Source organism: Sorex araneus, chromosome 7 (assembly GCF_027595985.1).
Source record: "Sorex araneus isolate mSorAra2 chromosome 7, mSorAra2.pri, whole genome shotgun sequence".
Taxonomy (NCBI): Eukaryota; Metazoa; Chordata; class Mammalia; order Eulipotyphla; family Soricidae; genus Sorex; species Sorex araneus.
Window position 1 is genome coordinate 8,476,484 of NC_073308.1, and position 16,295 is coordinate 8,492,778.

General features: G+C 42.5%; 1 protein-coding gene across 1 annotated transcript in view; it reads left to right on the top strand.

Annotated features, from left to right (window-relative positions):
- Positions 1-16,295, top strand: part of LOC129406607 (uncharacterized) — an 84,869-nt gene that overhangs the window by 64,924 nt on the left and 3,650 nt on the right. The window contains exons 4-5 of the mRNA XM_055144951.1: positions 3,642-3,713; positions 4,517-4,591. Coding sequence (XP_055000926.1) covers positions 3,642-3,713; positions 4,517-4,541 — 97 coding nt within the window. The 3' untranslated portion in view covers positions 4,542-4,591. The remainder of the gene's footprint in view (positions 1-3,641; positions 3,714-4,516; positions 4,592-16,295) is intronic.

Here is a 16,295-nt window from a genome sequence, read left to right on the forward strand (position 1 = left end):
TTCAAGCCGTGGAGCCAGCCTCCTGGTACTTATCTCTATTGTTCTTGGGTGCTAATCTCCCATTCTCTTACTTTATATTCAACAGATGAGTGCCATCTTTCTATGTCTGTCTCTCTCTTTTTGACTCATTTCCCTTAGCATGATACTTTGCATGGTGATCCACTTCTATGCAAAGTTCATGACTTCATTTTTCCTAACAGCTGCATAGTATTTCATTGTGTAGATGTACCAAAGTTTCTTTAACCAGTGATCTGTTCTCGGGCACTCGGGTTTTTTCCAGATTCTGGCTATTGTGAGCAGTGCTGCAATGAACATTCGAGTGCAGATGTCATTTCGATGACACTTTTTTGCCTCTCCGGGATATATTCCCAGGAGTGGTATTGCTGGGTCAAATGGGAGCTCAATGTCTAATTTTTTGAGAAGTGTCCATACTGTTTTCCAAAAGGGCTGAACTAGTCAGCATTCCCACCAGCAGTGTAGGAGAGTCCCTTTCTCCACACATCCATGCCAACAGTGGTTGCTTTTGTTCTTTTGGATGTGTGTCAGTCTCTGTGGTGTGAGGTGGTATCTTATAGCTGTTTTGATCTGCATCTCTCTGATGATTAGTGATAAAGAGCTTTTTATTTTGCTTTTGCTTTTTGGGTCACACTCGGCAATGCACAGGGGTTACTCCTGGCTCTGTACTCACTAATAATCCCTGGCGGTGCTCAGGGAACCATATGGGATGCTAGGAATCAAACTCAGGTTGGCCGCATGCAAGGCAAATACCCTACCCGCTGTGCTATTGCTCCAGTCCCTTGGAACAAAATTTTTTGACAAAAATGAACTGCTTCTGGGACTGGAGTGATAATATAGCAGGAAAGGTGCTTGCTTTGCAGGTGGCTGACCCAGGTTCATGCCTGGCATTCTGTATGGTCTCCTAAACACCATCAGGAGTAATACCTGAGCATTCCTGGGTGTGGCCCACAAACCAAAGAAAGAAAGAAAGTAGTGAGGAACTGAGGGAGGGAGGGAAGGAACTGGTTCATTTGACCAATATATCCATAATGTTATCTCTGAAGTATCTAGTAGCTACCCGATATTGTCAGACCAGTGACACTCGGGTGGCCCTGGCATTCAAGAAGCTGAAAATCCAGGAGACTGACAGGTGAGTCAGTGATCACATACAGTGTGATAAAGGTCAGGGCACAGAGATCTCTGGGGAATGACTGGTGAGAAGACAGCTCCACCAGCTCCTCTTAGAGTGACCCTGTCTTCTTTGTCCAAAACCAAGGATTGACCCTACTTTTATCTTTAGCTGGTTGTGTTAAGCCATGAAATGGTTTGAATTTCTCAGGGTGTAAGAAACATTTTGAATTGTAGTGGCATCCGTTAGAAATATCTGTGGGGGTATGATGCCGCCAGCAGGTCAACCTGTACCTGGGGCGAATGTATCAACAGCCTGATGGTGCCTTCAGATTTCCATTTACCCCAAAATTGCTGCTGTGCCTTTGGCCAGACCCCAACAACTTGGGGCCAAGTACCAAGAACTTAAATAGCCAAAAGTTAGGTATGTGGGAGTCACACTCACAAACCACATATGGCTCATATGGCTCAGCTTTATAAGCTCATTTATTGGCCTTATTTCAGAGGCCCATAAATCTCAAAAGAGAACAAAAGACACAGTTAGGGCCCATAGTGCAGAGGTAGGCGGGAACCCATGCCACGCTCAAGGCTGCTCCCCACGCGCTCTGGCCGAGTCTCACATGAGTGAAGTCCTACAGGACCGAGGTAATGCAGAACTTTGTGACCTGAGCCTCTGGGCTCAATGGGACCAGGAGCGGAAATCTTCTGCCCACTTTTCCAAGTCTCCGGTGACCCAGGGGTCATGCCATAAGCCACCTCCTGCTGGTGCCAGATAATCTCATCATCAGCCACTGTCCAGATGACATGGCTGCTTCTCCTAAAAGGGAGCATAACATGAGGCCCCCATAACCATGCCACCGGACTCCGCACCAGGCTGTTTCACACAGTGCACCCCAGAGGGGTGCGGGTGAGAGCCCGTCCAACCCCAAGGGACCCAGCTCTGGCAGCCAAAAACCTCCACAACCTAACTGCCGCCATACTCAAGGCCGGGCCCCATGCACTCGGGCTGTGCCTCACCTATGAGCAAACATATTCCTGGATTGTGCAGCAGCAAAAGTGGCCTCGCAACACATCATAAAACACTTCCTACCCATTCTCCATAATTACCACACCACATTTGATGGAGTTCAGATAGTAGGCAATAAATCATAGGGGGAAATGTATATATTTATATATGCATATATACATATTTTCAGATATATATACCAAAGTTCACACCACCCAAACTTCAATAGCAAGTTAGTGATATCCTACAGATGTCTAATGGTTCCTGCCAAAATAGAAAAATCTTCACACTGTTTCCTATATGAACACTTTTTTGTAAGCATGTTCAGCAGTTCTTCATAACAGACAATACGAAATATATTACTTCGGTTGTGTTTTGTGACAGGGCTTGGGGCTTGGGATGGAAACATCCTGAATCTGGTGGAGGGAAGTTGTAATGGTGGTGGGATTGGTGTTTGAATGTTGAGTGTAATCAAACATTGTGAACTAACTTATAAAATTAAAAAATTAAGAAAAAAATGTAATGTGGAGTTATGCCCAATTTAATCAGCTTAATCAATGGCTGAATAAATAGCGGTGCTCCTACATTATAAATTTTTTTTCCCTTTGTGGGTCACACCCGGTGATGTACAGGGTTACTCCTGGCTTTGCACTCAGAATTACTCCTGGCGGTGTTCAGGGGACCATAGGGGATGCTGGGATTCAAACCCAGGTTGGCCGAGTGCAAGGCAAACACCCTACCCGCTATGCAATCGCTCCAGTCCTCATTATAATTTTTTTTTTTAAAAAAGAAAAAGAAATAATATTTGCTGCAGAGCAAGGACTTCCTGCAGACATCATCACTCCTTGGGTTTTCTTTCTTCTTGGGGGTGATGGAAAGACACACCCTGTGGTTCCCAGGGCTTACTCCTGAGTCTGTGCTCAGGGATCGCTCCTGGTGTGTTCTGGGGCCTATATAAGATTCCAGGAATGAAAGGTAGAAGTCGGCTGCATGCAAAGCAAGTTCCCCACTTGCTGTACTATTTGGCCCCTACTCCTAGGGTTTTCAACTTGGGAAAATTTGTTAGCATATATATATTATTTTGCTGTACATTTGTTTTGTTTCCCCTCACCCCCCCCCACCACGTTCCCCTTCTCTTTATCATCTTGAGACTTGGGTGTTTCCCAAAGGGAGAATGCTTAGCGCTGGAGCAATAGCACAGCAGGTAGGGCGGTTGCCTGGCACATAGCCGACCCGGATTCAATTCCCAGTATCCCATATGGTCCCCCAAGCACCACCAGGAGTAATTCCTGAGTGCATGAGCCAGGAGTAACCTCTGTAAATCACCGGTGTGACCCAAAAAACAAACAAAAAAAATGGGGTAGGATGCTTTATGAATTCTAAGTGTGATTATAGATAATCACAGAAAATAATGTTTTTCATCTTCAAGTTCAATGCCAATAAATAAATATAAACTTTAATGCTAGTTACTGATTATGCAGATAATTTTCATTTTATTGTATTTTTTTAGAATTCTCGGTCATAATCCTCTAACAACTATTGAAGATTCATATCTTTTTCAATTGCCAGCATTAAAATATCTGTAAGTATTTTAATAGTTTTGTAGGTCATATGGTTTCTGCTATGATTTGCTGTCTTTATTTTTCTCCATTTTTGTCAAAGATTAAGTGTCTTGCATTGAATTTAAAAGTTATATTTTTAATATTAACACTGGATTGTTGAAATGAGATTTATTGTCAAAGGAAAAGATTAAGAAAGAATGTACATGGGTAATAGCCAAAAGAGTACAAGAGCAATGTTGAGTACATATAGATAAGAAACATACAGATGTGTGTAGAAGTATTATTTATTCCAGAAAGTAACGAGTAATAATGTAAACACTATTTCAAAAAGAAAGTAAAGAAAAGAGGACCAGATAGGTCAGTGTTTGGAGCCCATGCACTGCATGCTAGAGGCCTGGATTCGATCTCTGGCACCTTATGTGTTTCCCGGAACTCTACTCAGAGCAACCCACAAGTACAGCACCCAGCATATCTCCCAAGTACTGCCAGATGTGGCCAAAATCCAAGGCCACCTCTAGGTCATATGAAAAAGAAACATTAAAATAAGTAAATGCAATTTAGAATGAGAATCAAACAAGTGAAGGAAGGTAGGAAAGCAGGGAGGGAGGGAGGGAGGAAATTTATTTAGTCTACAAAGTGTCATTAATTTGATGATAGAGAAATCTCTTATCAGTAAGAGCTCTCTGGAATTATGGTCTAGAGTAAACAGTTGACCTGGCTTTACAGCAAAGTCAGAATCAAAGTTATTCCTCTTTAATCTCATCAATGTAACTCTAGAGTTTCTGTATTTGGATTCACATCATGCTTGTGCTTTCTCCCTCAGAGACATGGGAGCAACACAAGTGTAACTTGGACCAGTCCAAAACAGCCTCATGATGACTCTTGAATTGGAAAAACTGTAAGCTGATTTTTCTGACATTTATTTTCACTTCGCTTTTTTAAGGCTTTTCATTTTTGTTTCCTCTCTATTTTTAAATGTAGGAGTACTGCTATTTATTCAGCCACTAATTAAGCTAATTCAATTTGGCATGAACTCCACATTATTATTTTTTATTCAGGATGTTAATTTAATTTAATTTTAAAAATTTTTTTAAATTACCATAACATACAGTCACAAAGTTTCCCTGTTTGAGTTTCAGTCATACAATAATAGGACACCCAACCCTCCACCAGTGCGCATCTTCCACCACCAATGTCCCCAGTATCCCTCCCTTGTTCCACCCCTCCCCCTGCCTCTGGCAGACAATCTCCCCCATACTCTCTTTTGCATTGCTTGTTATGAATAGTATAAGATGTCATACGGCCACAAGAGTGGCTGTGTGCTCCTGGAATTCTAAAAGTTTAGACAATTAGGGTGTGGAGAAATCTCTGCAGAGAGCTGCTCAGTTCAGAGATTCTTTGTGTATCTCTGGATCATGATCATTAAGCACCTTAAGTGGCAGTTGAAGGAAGTTTGTGGGCATGACCTCCAGGTTCCCACGGGTAGACAGGGGCATGAGAGGGAACAGCCCATCCCCTATCCCTTGAGGCCTGGAGTTTGCTGTCACTGAACCCGCGCACCTGCACTTCTCATTGGGTTCTGGAAGTTGGTGGCTGCTGGGTTTCTTAAGGGGCAGGTGGAGGGATGATGCCTGCCCCTGAGGCTCCCCAGTGAAGTTGGCCTGGCTTAAAGTCCGGAGGCATCTCGCAGAGAGCTGCTCGGTTTAGAGATTCTTTTGTGTGTCTCTGGATTGTGGCCCTTGTTTCTATCTTTTCCAGAGAAAGAAACTATAGGCATATGCCCTGCAGAGTATGCCCGTTTGGCTGTAGGGCTCCTCACCACCAACCCTATCTGCAGCTTTTGATCTCTTTTGAGATTTATGGGTCTCTGAAATATGGCCGGTAAATGAGCTTGTATAACTGAGCCGGAGGTGGTTTGTGGGTGTGGCTCCAACATACCAAACTTTTGGCTATTTAGTTTCTTGGTAAACTTGCCCTAATTTGTTGGGGTTCGGCCACAGGTACATCGACAATTTTGGGTTATCAGGAAGCCAGAAGGGTCCATCTGGCTGCTGCTGCACTCACCCCGAAGGTATAGATTGACCTGCTGGTGGCACCATACTCTGAACTGCTTGTTTATTTTTCTTAAGCTATGTTTAATTGAGGTGTAATTTTATTTTTTAAAATTATTTTTAAATTGAGATACTCAAGAATCACTTTTGGTGTCTCATGGATGCAGGATATCAAACCCAGGTTGACCGTGTTCAAAGCAAATGCCAGACCTGCTATACTATACTATTACTCTAGTCGCTGTTTTTTTATAGTCTGGAAAAGTGCTTTCAGATTTCCCCACGGCATTTTTATCTTTATCTGGGAGCTGGAGAGATAAGATAGTGAGTTATGTATTTGCCTTGCATGTGGCTAACCCTTTTCAGTCTTTGGCACTGTCTATGGTTCTCCAAGGCCTGCAAGGAATCATCCCTGAGCTGAGAGCCAAGAGCAACCCCTGAGCACCACCAGATATGACCAAAAAACAAAACTCATTTCCTGAGGGCTAATGTGACAGTAGAGGGGTTCGGGTACATGCTTTGCATGCATCACCTCCCAGTTGGGTTCCCACCACCACCGAGTTCGAGCAGCACCTCATCCTTGGTTCTCAGGAACATTTTGAATAGCTACACAGTGGCTTTGGCTGCCTCTTCTACTAATTTAAAGTAGCCCCTTTACTCTGCACTTAATTCTCTGTGTTTAATTCATAGGATCTTACCCAGCCATCTAGCTTGCTGCCTCTGTCAATTTAAACATAATATCGAGGTTGTCTGCAAGACTTTAGTCAAACTACATTGTGACAGTGACTATCTTACCAGAAGCACACACTGCAGTGAATCTGAATTGCCTGTTGATAGGTTTTTAATTTGTATTTTATTTTTATTTTAATCATTTATGGTCCGTTTAAACTGATCATGTAGTTGTATTACTTTCATTCAGAGTTCAACTCCCTATATTTCTAAGAACGATTTCCCTTGGTAAGAGTCAGAATCTCAGTCACATCATTACCTTAGCAGTCTATGCATGACCTGAAGACTTAAGAGGAATGGAAGAAAGGGATGGAAGTGGGGAAGGGAGCTAACACTAATGGTCACAAATGAGGGCCACACTCTGGGCAAGGTACTGGTCCTCCAGATGAGAGCTCAGCCACAGAAGGCAGTTTGTAAACAGATTTTATACACAACAGATCTCAAGTGCCCTTTTCTTCACAGGACAGGTGTAGTTTTTTTATTGCATGTGTTTTTGTAATTTTATAGGCAAGTACAAGTCATACTGTCTTATGAAAGTTTTGCTTAGAGCCTGAGAATTTCTGGTTTTCTAAGCAGAGGTTGCCACTCAGTCTTTCTAAGGATGGATGGGCTCGTGGATTTTTAGACCATCCCCACCTCTGAGCCTTTTTTGAATCTTAACCCTTCCATCTATAAAGCACTCAGGTGCCCTTAAATATTTTTCCACATAGTAAGCTTATGGACCTTAGCTTGAAAACTTTCAAAAAGTGCTTTTAAGGGCCCAGGAAAATAGAACAATAGATTAAAACACATAGTTTTCATGTGGGAGGTGTGGGTTCAACCCCCTGCAAAACAGTTTCCCAAGCACTACTGGGAGTATCCCTTGGGTATTACTGAGTATGAAGCATGCATACACACACACACACACACACACACCACCCAGAAAAGTGTTTTCACACCGGGATATTATTAATCTGATTCACTATCAGCAATTGGACACATCAGATCACTTTGCTTCTTACACAAAGATAGTGTTATTGTTAAAATCAACTTTTAGAAAGTGTATTAATCCCCTCTCAGAGGTGGGCATGACAATCATTTACTAATCACCTTTCATAAGATGAACATCAAAACTGGGGATTTTGTGGGGTGTGGCGGGGAGAAGAATCAGACTAGAGGTGATGTATAAACTGTGGTTTCTCGGCACTTCGTACATGGAAACCAATAGCATTGGTACTACTGTAACCATGTTACTCCAACTGCAATAATTTTATTTAGAGAATAACTAAACCAAATAATCAAAATTCAGAATAAAATACTAATAACTTCAGAAAAGTTTGGTTGGAGAGATAGTCTAGTAGCTATGACACTTGCTTTCCATACCGCAGACCTGGATTAAATCCCTAGCATCCCAGACTATCCTAATTACTAGCAGCAGTGATCCCTGAGCACAGAGAAGTAACCCCTGAACATTTCTGGGTTTGGCCCCACTGACCCCCAAAAGAAACCCAACTGCACAATGTTATACTTGACCTTCAAGCAGTCAGAAACTTTGTATGGTTCCCTAAGTAGAGCTGAAAATAGTAGGAAGTAGGTGAAGGCAAAATACACATGTAATAAGAGTTGTTTTCCCCAATTTTGGGAGTTTCAATATTATTTCAGGGGCCAGAGAGATAGTACAGTGGGTAGGGGACTTGCCTTGCACACAGAAGACCTGGGTTCCATTGCCGGCATCCTATACAGTTTCCCAAGCACCACCAGGAGTGATTTCCTGAGCATGGAACCAGGAGTAACCCCTGAGCATCACCTGTATGCCCCCCCCCCCAAAAACAAAACAAAATTATTTTTATATTTTCTCAACATTGCACATTGACATATACTCTGGCAAATCCATTAACCTATCCTTAGACATCTGCCAGATTCAACAATATGAAACTAAGGGCTAATAAGCAAAAGAATTACTGTGGCTAGAGCCATAGCACAGCGAGTAGAGCGTTTGTCTTGCACCCGGCTAACCTGGATTTGATTTCCAGCATCCCATATGGTCCCTCGTGCACCGCCAGGAGGAATTCCTGAGTGCAAAGCCACGAGCAACCCCTGAGCATTTTGGTGTGACCCAAAAAGAAAAAAAAAACTAATAAACAAAAAACCCAACTCTCACCAAGAAATCACTTTTGTGGCTGGAATGATAGCACAATGGGTAGGGCATTTGCCTTGCGTGTGGCCGACCTGGGTTCGATTCCCAGTATCCCATATGGTCCCCTGAGCATGGCCAGGGGTAATTTCTGAGTGCAGAGCCAGAAGTAACCCCTGAGCATTGTCAGGTGTGACCCAAAAACAAACAAACAAACAAACAAACAAAAAACCCAACTCTGACCAAGAAATCACTTTTGTGGCTGGAACGATAGCACAGCTGGTACGGCGTTTGCCTTGCACGAGGCAGACCCGGGTTCGATTCCCAGCATCCCATATGGTCCCCTGAGTATCGCCAGGGGTAAATGCTGAGTGCAGAGTCAGCAGTAACCCCTGTGCATTGCCGGGTGTGACTTAAAAAGCAAAAAAAAAAAAAAAATTATGAGTAGGTGAAGGAAGGGTGCATACAGATGAAGACCTGATTTCTGGAAGAATTTCTTCATTGCCTGTGATGGTAAGAAGAATATTAGCACCCAAAAGAGGTAGAGAGAAAAGTCCTCTCTCTTTATAATGGGCAGGACAGGATAAAGATATGAGAGTATAAGAAGCAATAGTTGAGGGACTGGAGAGATGGTATAGTAGAGAGGGTGCTCGCTTTTTTTTTCTTTTTTGGGTTATACCTGGCTATGCACAGGGGTTACTCCTGGCTCTGGCAGTGCACAGGGGACCATATGGGATGCTGGGATTCGAATCCAGATTGGCCACATGCAAGGCAAATGACCTAACTGCTATGCTATCACTCCAGTCCCAGGGTGTTTGCCTTTCATGCAGTCAACCCAGGTTCGATTCCCAGCATCCCATGTGGTCCCCCAGGCACCACCCAGAATAATTTCTGAGAGCATCACTGTAGCACTGTAGCACTATCGTTCCGTTGTTCATCAATTTGCTTGAGCGGGCTCCAGTAATGTCTCCATGGTGAGATTTGTTGTTACTGTTTTTGGCATATCCAATAAGCTATGGGGAGCTTGCCAGGCTCTGCCCTGTGGGCGGGATACTTTTGATAGCTTGTCGGGCTTTCTGAGAGGGATAGAGGAATCAAACCTGGGTCAGCCGCATGCAAGGCAAACACCCTACCTGCTGATCTATCGCTCCAGCCCAGTGGACATAATTACCTTAAGAAAAGATTTATTTATTAATTTTTAATTTGCTTTTGGGGGCCACACCCATTAATGCTCAGGGCTTACTCTTGGCTCTCCACTCAGGAATTACTTCTACTGGTGTGGAAGTTAACACGTGTTAACACGTGAGATTCCAGGGATCACACCTGAGTTGGTCACATGCAAGGTAAATGCTCTACCTCTGTACTCTCTCTAGCCCTGCATTTATCTACTTGTATAGGCAGTTCTAGATTATTTAAAAACTATACTATCAACAATTATGCAAACAAGTATAAGTAATAGGCACATGTAAAATTTAATTAAAGTAAAAATTTAGCCATTATAAAGATGTATTTTCTTGGGCTGGAGATAGTAAAGTGGGTAAGCTGATTGTGTTGCATGAAAACAACCCTGATTCAATCCCCGGCATCTCATATGGTCCCCCAAACACTGTCATGAATGATTTCTGAGTGCAGAACCAGAAGTAACCCCTAAGCATTGCCAGGTATCCCCCCCAAAAAAAAACCCAATTATTTTTCAAGTGTAGTTTATCTTCTTGATGCATTCAGAGCACCAAGTCTTTATCATGTATCTTTTTACATATTTGATTAGTACACCTTATTATGCTCAAGAGAAGGCTTGTTTTATTAAACTTTTGTCAAACATGTGATAATTATGAGCCATAAAAATAACTAACAAAAAAACTAACTAAAAAATGATTATTTTTGTAGTCCATTAAACCATTCAAATTTCTTGGGCTTATCCTTATGCTTCTCTAACTCAGGGTTGAATTATCTAATAGCTTTATTATTATTATGTCTGCAAACTTTATTAAATAGTTTCACTGATAAACCTAAAGAAGATCCAAATACATGTGACTTGTTTGAAATACCAGGAACTAATCTCATTGCTCTCCCCATGATACATTATGAAAAGCTTTCCAATGTTAATAAAGATTGATGGTATTAATATTTTTTCAGTTCGCTTATAACAGTGATAAGATAGATACTAATATGAACATAAGTGTTAAATTGTGTTATTAAAAGAGTACAACTCTCAGCACAAAGAATAAATTATTAAATTAGTTCAATGTTTAACTCTATATAAACCAATAAGCATTAAGAGCAGGTAGACTTCCCGCTGCCGTCTGCGTCTCCCGAGTTTCTGAAGTCACTCCCTGCTCGTCCTGCGCACCCCGTCTCCCGAACCGGCTTGTAACTGCGCACGTCCATCAGGTACGAGGACCATCCCTCGGCCACGCCCTCCCTTTCCCCCACTTCCCGCTGCCGTCTGCAACTCCCGAGTTTCTGAAGTCACTCCCTGCTCGTCCTGCGCACCCCGTCTCCCGAACCGGCTTGTAACTGCGCATGTCCATCAGGTACGAGGACCATCCCTGGGCCACGCCCTCCCGTCCCCCCCATCAACAGGAAGACACTGGGGGCGTGGCCTGTGTCTTAGTGGGCGTGGTCTAAAAGTGGGCGTGGCCTCCTCTCAGAGCGGCCAACGCTAACGCGGCCGCAGTTATTCTTTGCTACCTCAGCTCAATCGGTACTGTGTATTCCTTTGAAAACTCACCTTTGCGATCTCAAACATTTACGCAAAATAGCCATTAGCTTAGGCTGACAGTATAAAAGCTATCAGTGAATAAGGGAAGTTTAGCACAAACGGAGCCCCTTCTTCCCACAAAAACGAAGAGGAATAAATAACTACAAGGTTCCAACTCTACACTTCCGTGACAATATGAAGAAGCAGCGAAAATCCCCTCCACGAAGAGAGGGAGAAGAAAAGATACTAGAAACCTCAAAAGAGTCTCCCAACATCTACGACCTCTCAGATAAACAATTCAGAGAGGAAATCTGGAGGAGACTCGACCTACTCCAAGCAAATATGGAACAGACATCCAATAAATTAAGGGAGGAGATGAATGAAGCGCTGGAACGGTCTACCAAGAAAATACAGGAAGAAATGAGAGCAGAAATGAGAGCAGAAATTTCAAACCTTCGAACGGAAGTCTCACAAATAAAGCAATCGGTAGATGAAATAAAAATCTCACTAGATGCCCTCAACAGCAGAATGACTACAGCCGAAGACAGAATCAGCGAGCTTGAGGATGAGCTGCAGAAAGCTTACAGACAGCAACAAATCATGGCGAAAGACCTCAAAATGGCTATAGAGCGAATCAGAGCCCTGGGGGATGACTTCAAGAGGAACAACATAAGAATCATTGGAGTACCAGAACCACAGGGAAGTAACCCCAATGAAAAAAACATAGTCAAAGACATCATTACTAAGAAATTCCCAGAGCTGGAGAACGCAGGCGTCCAGATACAAGAAGTCCGAAGAGTGCCAGCAAAAAGAGACCCAAATAAAAAGACTCCAAGGCATATCATAGTCAGAATGGCGGATGCTGTGGATAGAGACACAATTCTACAAGTAGCAAGGTCAAAGAGGGAAATCACATACAAAGGAGCACCCCTCAGATTTACGGCCGATCTGTCAGAAGAAACCCTCCGAGCCCGAAGACAATGGTGGGACATAGTGAAAAAACTCAACGAAATGAATGCCTCACCAAGAATACTTTATCCAGCTAAACTCTCACTCAAACTCGAAGGAACCATACACTATTTCTCGGATAAACAACAGCTCAGGAACTTCATAGACTCAAAACCAATCTTGAAAGAAGGTCTAAAGGGGCTACTGTAAGACAAGGAGGAGCCCCATAAGAACAACAAATCCCACATAAAGATGACACAAAACCACATCACAATAATCTCTCTCAATGTCAATGGCCTAAATGCACCTATCAAGAGACACAGAGTGGCTAAATGGATCCGGAAATTAAACCCAACATTCTGTTGCCTGCAAGAAACACACCTGAACAAACAGAGTAAACATAGACTCAAAGTCAAAGGATGGAAAACAATCCTCCAAGCAAACAACCCCCTTAAAAAAGCTGGAGTGGCCATCCTGGTATCCGACAACATAGATTTCAGGATGAAAAAGATCAAAAGGGACAGCGAAGGTCATTTTCTGTTTATCAAGGGATATGTACAACAGGAAGAAATCACACTCTTAAACGTATATGCTCCTAACAAACGACCGGCTAAATATTTAAAACGACTCCTAACAGACTTCAAAGAGGACATCACTAACAGCACAATTGTAGTCGGAGACTTCAATACGGCCTTATCGCCTCTAGATAGATCCACAAGAACAAAACTCAACAAGGAAACACTGACTCTGAATGAAGAAATTGAAGAGAGAGGCCTAATAGACCTATACAGGGCCTTACACCCCCAAAAGAAAGAATACACATTCTTTTCCAGTGCACATGGAACATTTTCAAAAATAGACCATGTACTGGGTCCCAGAACATACCTCAATAGAATCGGAAAAATAGAAATTGTATCAACCATCTTTTCAGACCACGATGCGCTGAAGATAGAAGCTAACCACCCACAAATACGGAAAATCAAATCAAACACCTGGAGATTAAACAATTCCATGTTGAACAATGAGTGGGTCAAGAAGGAAATCAAGGAAGAAATCAAAAGATACTTAGAAACAAATGAGAATGAAGACACGAGCTAACAAAACCTATGGGACGCAGCTAAAGCCGTGTTAAGGGGAAAATTTATAGCTCTCCAAGCATTCCTCAGGAAGAAAGGACCCACATAGATAGCTTGACTTCACGACTCAAGACCCTAGAAAAGGACCAGAAAAAGGACCCCAAACCAGACCGAAGGAAAGAAATAATAAAAATTAGAGCAGAAATTAATGACATCGAAACCAAAAAAACAATCCGAAAGATCAATGAAACAAAGAGTTGGTTCTTTGAGAAAATAAATAAGATTGATAAACCGCTAGCAAGACTCACAAAGAAAGAAAGAGAGAAAACTCTAATAAATCGAATCAGAAATGAAAAGGGGGACATCGTAACAGAAACCAGTGAGATTCAAAACATCATTAGAGACTACTTTGAAGGTCTTTATGCCACAAAAAAGGAGAACCTAAAAGAAATGGATGGATTCCTTGATTCCTATAATCTCCCAACACTGAAGAAAGAAGACCTGGAATACCTGAATAGACCCATCAATGTTAAGGAAATTGAAACTGTAATCAAAAACCTCCCCAAAAACAAAAGCCCAGGCCCAGATGGTTTCACTGGCGAATTCTTCCAAACATTTAAAGAAGACCTATTGCCTGTTTTCCTCAAACTTTTCCAGGAAATTGAAAAAACAGGAACTCTCCCAAACAGTTTCTATGAAGCACATATCTCCCTAATACCAAAAGCAAACAAAGACACCACTAAGAAAGAAAATTACAGACCAATTTCCCTGATGAACACTGATGCGAAGATCCTCAACAAAATACTAGCAAATAGGATCCAACAACTCATCAAAAAGATCATACATCACGACCAAGTGGGATTCATCCCAGGGATGCAAGGATGGTTTAACATTCGGAAATCAATCAACATAATCCAGCATATCAACAAAAGTAAAGACAAAAACCATATGATCATATCAATAGATGCAGAGAAAGCATTTGACAAGATCCAACATCCTTTCATGATGAAAACCCTCGCCAAAATGGGGTTTGGAGGAACTTTCCTCAAGATAGTCGAAGCCATCTATCACAAGCGTACGGCAAGCATTATCCTCAACGGGGAAAAACTAAGGGCCTTTCCTCTGAGATTGGGCACAAGACAAGGATGCCCACTCTCACCACTCCTCTTCAATATAGTACTGGAAGTACTTGCGATAGCTATTAGACAAGAAAAAGAGATTAAGGGCATCCAGATAGGAAGGGAAGAAATCAAACTCTCACTATTTGCAGACGACATGATACTATATCTAGAGAAGCCTAAAACCTCTACTAAGAAACTCTTAGAAACAATAGACTTATACAGTAAAGTTGCAGGCTACAAAATCAATACCCAAAAATCCATGGCCTTCATATATGCAAACAATGAGGCAGAGGAAATGGACATGAAAAAAGCAATCCCATTCACAATCGTGCCCCAGAAAATCAAGTACCTCGGAATCAGCTTAACCAAGGAAGTAAAAGACCTTTACAAAGAAAACTACAAAACTACCTCCATGAAATCAAAGAGGACATGAGGAAATGGAAACATATACCCTGCTCGTGGATAGGGAGAATCAATGTTGTCAAAATGGCAATACTCCCTAAAGCATTATACAGATTCAATGCGATCCCTATAAATATACCCATGACACTCTTCAAAGAAATGGATCAAGCAATCCTAAAATTCATATGTGTATAAAAATAAAAAGAAACGGCGCGGGCGGATATACCTCACCGCACCGAGCCAGGCACATGCCTAGGGTAGCAGCTGTCTCTCCCGCCACCCGAGTTCGGTAGCCTCCAGCCGCTTCCCCCACCCCGGGGAGGTTGATGGCGAAGATGTGGCAGGCGAAGGAAGGAACGGAGCCAAGATGGTTGGTCTCACTTGTAGTTTATTCCAATCTTCCCTCTATACACTCTCCTCTGGAACTCTCCTCTGGAACTCTCCCCCTGCCCCCTCAAACAGCTACCTTAAATCTCCCCGTCCCCCAGCAGCCTGGGGCTTATCTAAAGGTGTGGTTACAATCCATAGGGGGTATAGTTCTATCTCTTAGGGGAATGCCTTCACTAGGACAGAATCTCTCTTTCAGCAGGAGGACCCACCCAAGGGCAGAGTCCCATGAATGTGTTTCTCTTCTCCTCAGCCAGCAAACATATAAGAATTCATAATATTAATCATTTTGTATGGACACAATAAGAGATGCATTAAAGCTTATAGAATTGCTCTCCTGGGGCCATCTCAATCTCAGACTACAGTGCTCAGGCCAGATCAGTCTTTCCTATCCCTGGCAGGGTCCCAGTCTCATAATTACTATTGGATCATGACAGAATTTGTCTATGATCAAGCTCTTAACTTATAGTTAAGAATTAGGCACTTTGGCCAGGCCCATCTCAATGCCAGGGTAGCACATAACTCACCGCTTGCCCTGGATCCTTCCCGTCCCACGTCGGGGACCCTACTTTGGGGTGCTAGGAACTGAGGGCAACTGAGGCTTAAGTGGAGAAAGCAGATGCCCAGAAGGGAATAATATTCGAGGCCAATTAAGTCTTAAGTTATAAAAACATAATATTGTCTTCTTATGTCTATACAAAAAAGACATAGCTTTAAAGTAAATTATTCAAAAGGCATAAAGAGGAGAGAAAGGCAATGTTATAATATTCAGTGTCCTAGGAAGTTCTGACCTTACCAATTAACAGAGTTTGATTAAGGGAAGAGCAGATAAACTGATAGAAGTGGTTACAGATAAACAAAGGAATGGGAGTGACTCGGGAGCACTTTGATGGGTGTGACTGATAAACCTAAGCTCCTAGTGGCAAGGGGGAAAGGACAAACCAATGATATCCAACAATATGGAATAACAAACGTCCAAGGATAGCTAAAACAATTCTTGGGAAAAAGATGATGGGAGGCATCACCATCCCCAACCTCAAACTTTACTACAAAGCAGTAACAATTAAAACTTTACTA